This window comes from Phaenicophaeus curvirostris, chromosome 3, assembly GCF_032191515.1.
Source record: "Phaenicophaeus curvirostris isolate KB17595 chromosome 3, BPBGC_Pcur_1.0, whole genome shotgun sequence".
In the NCBI taxonomy this organism is placed as follows: domain Eukaryota; kingdom Metazoa; phylum Chordata; class Aves; order Cuculiformes; family Cuculidae; genus Phaenicophaeus; species Phaenicophaeus curvirostris.
In genome coordinates, this window is record NC_091394.1 from 74,546,111 (window position 1) to 74,552,764 (window position 6,654).

General features: G+C 49.7%; 1 protein-coding gene across 1 annotated transcript; it reads right to left on the minus strand.

Moving 5' to 3' along the window:
• Nucleotides 1–336: 336 nt before the first annotated feature.
• Nucleotides 337–1,693, minus strand: FRAT2 (FRAT regulator of WNT signaling pathway 2). Its single transcript, XM_069853129.1, has one exon. The coding sequence runs from the start codon at nucleotides 1,451–1,453 to the stop codon at nucleotides 914–916; it is 540 nt and encodes a 179-aa protein (XP_069709230.1). The 5' UTR covers nucleotides 1,454–1,693; the 3' UTR covers nucleotides 337–913.
• Between the last annotated feature and the right edge of the window lie 4,961 nt (nucleotides 1,694–6,654).

Consider the following 6,654-nt stretch of genomic DNA (forward strand, 5'->3'; position numbering starts at 1 on the left):
ACGATAGCCTATTAAGGTTTCAGTAGGATTTGACTTATAAATTCCAGCAGCCCCATTCTCGGCTGCTCGAAGGGGCGTCTCGCAGCGTACGAATGAACACTGCTGGCAAACAAAGGGGCTCAGTTGCATCTCCGTGCATTAATAACCGGTGTCCCACTGCATCACACTATGCGGATTGTTGTGGGGATCTTTTTTTTCTCCTGTATGCAAAATGGAGATCTCGCAACTGAAAGGAGATCAAGGGAAACGTGCCCACCGGAGCATCATCCACATAGTTTTGTTCTCACAAACTGATATCCGCTTCCCCGCAACAATGAGACAACACAGACCCGAAAATAAAAACAAGACCACGTTTATTCAATACAGACAGGTTAATTAAGACAATAAGTCCTGTAAATCAGGAACACATTTCCTATACTCCGGTACGAAGCGCATACATTTAAAAATCAACAGCCGCATCTTGTATTTGAGCTATTGAGTTTGTCGGGAAAGGGTGGATTCAGAGGGGAATTTTTTTCTTTTTGGTAGAAAAAACTTGTTTCAGCTACCGTATGTGAACAATGCGTCTCAGGCTCCATTCACGCTTTATAATTACAAGTCCAGCTGCCTTCCAGCTTCGAGATTCACATTTTTTTTTCTTTTAACTGCTTCATACAGTCACAACGGGAAAAATAATAATAAACGTTAAAATAACGATGAAAAAAAAGCCCCAAACGAGAAGAGCCGAACCGGCCCGGGAGGGGGAAGGAAACACCTCCCGCCGGGGTCAGCGAGAATTATTGCAAATGGCTCCCGGGAGGCGAGCGGCCCCGCGAGGGGGGAGCGGGCGGGGAGGGGCCCGGGCAGCCTCGGGGCAGCCTCGGGTCACCTTGGGCCGGCGGAGGCTCCCCGGGAGGCTCCCCCGGAGCCGCGGCTACTGCGGGGGCTGCCCCGGCGCCGCCCCGGCCGCCTCGCCGCCGCTCGCCGCCAGCTGCAGCCGCCGCACGGCTTCTTTGATGAGGTTCCCGGAGAGGATGAGCTGCTGCAGGAGCCGGTGCGGGTCCTCCTCGTCGTCGTCGACGTCGTCCGCCAGCCCGTCGCCCGGTCCCGGCGGCGGCGGCTGCTGCTGCTTCCTCCGGCGAGCCGCGCTCCGCAGCCACCCGCGCCCGCACAGCTGCTTGGTCACCCGCCGGGGGCCGCTCCCGTCGTGCCGCGCCGCCTCGCCGTGCTGCCGGGGCGCCCGCAGCGGGGTTTGCGGGAGGCCCCCCCCGCCGCGGGGCGAGTACGGGGCGGCGCGGTCGCGGGCGCTGCCCGGCGGTTTGGGGCCGCGGGGCGGCGGCGGCGCCCGCTGCGCGCTCAGCTGCAGCACCTCGCCCAGCTTGGCCACCAGCGCGTCCACCTCCTTGGAGCCCGCCTGCCCCACGGCGACCGAGCGCTCCAGCAGCAGGAAGCGCTCGCCCGGGCGGCACGGCATGGTCGGCCGGCGCCGCGGGACCGGGGCCGCCGCCCCGCGAGCACACGCGGCTCCGGCGGCTGCGGGCGAAGCTGGAGCCCGGCCCGCCGGGGTTGGTTTGTAAACAATGGGTGACGCGGAATCCCGGGCGCCTCCCACTGCGCCGGCCGGGGGAGGCGGGGGGAGGAGGAGGAGGAAAAGGGAGGGGGAGAAGCGACCGCCCGCCCGCCGACGGGTCCCGGCGCCCCCCCGCGGCGAGCGGGGACGGGTGGCCCCCGCCACGCGGCGGCGGCTCCCGCGGGCGGAGAGCACCGGCCGCGCCACCCGCTCCCGTCACCGTCGCTCCCCCCCAACCCCCCCTCCGGCCGCGGCCGCGTGGAACGGGCCGCGTTCAAACCCCGCACCTCGCGTCTGGGGGGCGGGGCCGCGTGATTGGCAGGGGGGGTGAGGGGGCGTGGCCAACGGGAGAAGGGGCGTGGCTAAGCGAAGGGGGCGTGGCCGGGCGCCGGGCGGTGCGGCGGACGGGGCAGGGGCGCGTCTGGCGTCCCACTCGCCCGGCGCCAGGGCTCGGCTGTTCCGGGTGGGGGGGATCCGTGTGCGAGTCGCCTTTCCCTTCTAACGCCGCGATGCCGGCATTTCCCGACAAGGGGTGCAAAAAAAATCACGCCCTCGCGCCTGCCAGAGCGGGTCGTCGCGCGTTGAGGTTCCCTCTGCAGCGGCCCCGCCGCGAGGTGCAGCCTGGCCTGGTGGGACGTGTCCCTGTCCCTGGAGGTGGGGGTGGAACTGGATGATCTGTAAGGTCTCTTCTGTGATTCTATGATTCGATGATTCTATGCGGTGCTGAGATGATGGGTATGAGGTCGCGTCAAGCCAGTGATGGTCCGTCCACCTGGCATCCCTTGCCGCGTCCTCCCAGCTGGGATTTTATTCCTTGGCTTAGAAAGGCTTTTGGCGTCTTATTTCCCATCACTAGAATTCGCAGATGTTAAACAAGCCCATGCGGGCGCTCTCTCAGGTTTTCTGCCTGCCCGTGGTTCGCTTCATCGCCTGGACCAAGGCTCTGTCCTGCCTTTTCCTGCCCGGTCCCATTCCTTCCCTTGGATCCATCACTGCATCCTTTAAGCGAGTGCTGAAGTTTCTACAATAAGCTTTAAATAACGTTTTCTGGATGTCAAAACACCGGGAGTGTAGTCCGGAATGCGCTCATTCATGTAACTGGGCGTGAGGCTGTCACTGCCGGGGAACTGCTGGTGACATGGAAGTCTCTGACATGCATGACTGCCACCAGCGCTGTGCCCTTGGTTAATCAGTAAGTGGTTGGCAAAGGAGAGGGCATGTCCTTTGGTCCGTTGGTCTGTGTTTTCCTGAGCTGCTTTCACTTGCTGTACAAAGCGAAAGAGACTCTGCGCGCACGTGTTTGTGAGCGTGCCTGTCACCAGGGCAGGTCACCGGTTGCTCCAGCCTGGGTGTCCAAGTCCATTACTACATCTCCAGGCTGGATTTACATGAGCATGCTACCTAAGTGCGTTATTATCTATTTATATGTATATTTAGCATACTGATACTTTTCTTATTTTCAGCACCTTCTTGGTAACTGGCAATTAAAACTCAGATCGCATTCTTGTAATGAAGAAGTGGGGTCTTGTTTCCCCACACCAAAATACATTGAAGAAAACACTTCTCCCCTTGTTCTCCAATTATACAATATCTTTTCAAGTGAAATAAAAGCAGGCCTACATAGATGGAGTGCATGGATCTACTTCAGCTCCAAGGGAGATCTATATTCAGAGCACTTCTGAGTAGGTAATCGGGTATTCTGTACAGGCAAAAGTGCAATAAACCAGTACAGTTTATTCCAGCCTTTTCTTCTCCTCCCACAAAAGCAAAATAAGCTATACCAGCAAAAGCTCAGAGCTGCTTGTGATTACATCTACACCTGGGGCTTTCATGAGCCCAGCAATGATAACCACAAATTGTGCTTCATTGCATCCCTAACCAACAGCAGCGCTGGGAAAAGTTTGAGGATAGAGGAGATCAGTGCCACAGATAGGGAGCTCTGAGCTCAGTCGTTAGCAGAATCCTGATGTCTTCACATCTTCTTTAATGCAAAACTTCAGTATCTGCTGAAGATTTCAGGGCTAAACCTACTGAAAATATTTACAATGAATGCTACTCATAAGGGTTAATAGTTTTACCACCTCGACAAAATGAGTGTCATAGATTTGTGTATCTCCAGGAGTTATCAGATGAAAGGCAGTTCAGATTCTGTTCCTCTGGACTCAGAAACCTCAGCCATTACTTTGGTATTCTAACTGCTCCCCTCACAGTACAAGTGAAAGACAAGAGAAAAGCTAAATCCTGGAGAAGACAGTATGTCTGTGTTAGGTCTGAAGTTCTCCCTCAGAGGTGTGTGGGAAAAACTACACCAAAGTGGGCTCAGTATGAATTTACATTTTGCTCACATCTGTGGAGTAGATCTCAGCATGTCCGAGTCCTCCCTGGAGTTAAACCCAAATCAGTTAGTTCCAGGAGCAGGTCTAAACTGTCTGCATCTGATGTTCCCAGCAGAAATCAGTGCAGTGGCTTCTGAACTGTCAGTTGTTTGCTAGTGCCTCTCTGTAGAAATGAGCACAATGTTGAAGAACTATGAGTTTTGCAATCAAATAGCTGTCATGCATTCAGAAGCCCCAATGTGGAGTTTATGAGCATAAGTGGCAGGGTTCGCTGCCAGGAAGAGGCTGGGGCTTCTTCAGTTGTAGCCATGAGGTCATTTGGCTCAGTCCCAAGTTAGCTATGGCCAGGTATCCTCATTTAGATTGGAAGATTTGAAGCCTGGTTGTCATTCATCGTCTTCCACTTCTGGTGATGAGTTCTGCAGCGCTGCTTTTACGTTGGTAGCTTACCACAATCATTTCAATTTTAAAACACTCAAACCTCAAGCCATTAAGGATAGGGGCAGGTTCTTTTAGAAATAAAAGGATGAAAACAGTTAAAAAAGTGTTGACAAGATTTTTCTGACCACTGACAGCATTTTTCTGAACAGTAGTTCGACAATGAGCGTGGCTGCAATTTTTTTCCCCCCAGATGCATTTCTCTGTATTGTCTCCTTCTGTTCTGGGATTGCCAAAATTCCCACTGCAAATTGTTGCCTAAGTCATTCTATTAGCAAGATATTACAGTTGCAAATAGTAATTGGTTTATTATTATTATTTGCACTCTTGCTTTATCTGTTCACATTTTTACAAAACAGTCTTCAAGATATTTTTATTAATACCTTGAGTATCAATAGAAAAAGCCAAAGTCTGAATTTCATGAAAAAGTACTAATTGCATGTGGCCATCTATAAAATTTTAGCATAATTCTATAGTGTGTCCTGAAGTTACATTTCATTTTCAGAACATAAAGGTCAATTTATACATCCTACCTTTTGTACTGATCCTGCCAAGGTGGACAACTAGATGCAACTTCAACATTTTAAACCTATTAAAGACAAAGAAACAAAACTTTTAAATCCCTTGAAATCTGCATCCCAATGTAATCTCAGTCCTTCCACTACGTGTGTGTGTCCAGGATTGTGCATATGGTCTAACCTTTTGTGGAAACCAAATAACTCAGTCAACGTGAAATGAGAAATAATATTTAATTTGCTTGCATTTCCTTATACCAGAACTGCAGGATCTGTGATCTCAGGCTGCAGCATTGTGGATTGAAATAGATCAGATGATTGGTAAATTTGTGACAGAGACTGTCACAAATAAGCAACACTGTTTATAGTGTTGTTTACAAGACAGTAAGAGGGCTTTGAACTGGGTGAACCCAGTGACTAGAAGAGGTCCTTCCTCGTCCTTTCTTTGTCCAGGCATTTCTCACATTTTTTATTTTCACAGGAACTTCTGTCGTATCTATTAAATATGCAGAGCTACTCTTCATAACAATAGTGTCAATTAAGGATTCTTGTGCAAAGCAAATGAATTTCCTGTGCACGCTTTAAGTGCAGAATAGGGAGAGACCAGAACACCATCCAAATAAGATGAGTTTAGATTCCCCAATAATAATTTTGTAACCTGCATTTTTTAATAGATTTCCAAGAACAAAAGACATGCCTTTAGAAACGGCTGAGGTTGCTAAGTGACACAAATGTATTTACTGTGTCATAACTTGCAAAAGCCAAACACATTATAATAGGGAAATTAATATGCAGAAATGTTCCGAGTCTTACCCTGACTCCCAGGGTAAATGTAAACCTGTTGGCCAACAGTTTTATCTGGTTTTGGATGCCCAGTCTGAGACCTTGATGGAGATCAGAAACATTAATTGCTTTTGAAAATGTCAGCTTTCATCCTTAATATATATTTCAAATATGTATATTTTGTTAAAACATAAGAACCTGAACTCAGATGTATAGGATTTGTTCCTTTCCTGTATTGTTTCTATTTATTCCCAGTCAGTTACCTAACAATTTGCATAAAGGGAACTGCTTCCTAGTAAGGCTGGGAACTGCATCATCAGTTGTGAGGCTGAGTTATTTCTTTTTGATGGAGTTATCAGTGTTTCTTACACCTTTTAGATACAAAAAGAAGTGGAATTTAGGGGAAAAGCTAAAGCTGGTACCTTCTTCTACCTTCTCACCTTCTTCTAGTGTCTGACACACCAAACTGCAGTATCCACGCTCATCCATGCACCCTGGACATTTGTCCCCTTTGGTGGGATCACAGGATCCTTCCTTTGGTTGATCCTTCCCTTTCCATATGCTGCAAACCCTCTTCTTCCACATCTGCTATACACAAGATGCTGTCAATTCCCTATGCTTGCCCCAAATGTGTAAAGGTGCCCCGTGTGCACTGATTGCTTCAGAAGAGCACATTAAGCTACCTGTTTATTAGGAGTTGTCAGGTTGCCTTGCACAACAGCTTCTGCTTGTTTAGGGATGAGACAGCAGGCGTGGGAAAGGAGATGCAGACGTCTCAGGGATGCACTAAACTACAGGGCAACCAAGTCTTTGTTTGTTTATTCAAATAATTGACTCACTTCCAGCTTTCCTAATAGCTGGAATACATTTTAATGGTAACATTATATCATAAGCAATGGGCCAGTGTAGTCCGTCATGTGGGTTCTTATGGATTTTCCATATATGCAATTCCTGTGAGTCATTTTCGTTGTGTGATCTTTTCAAATACTTAAATATAGGAAGCAGAGATCAAAACAAAATATGTAACCACCCC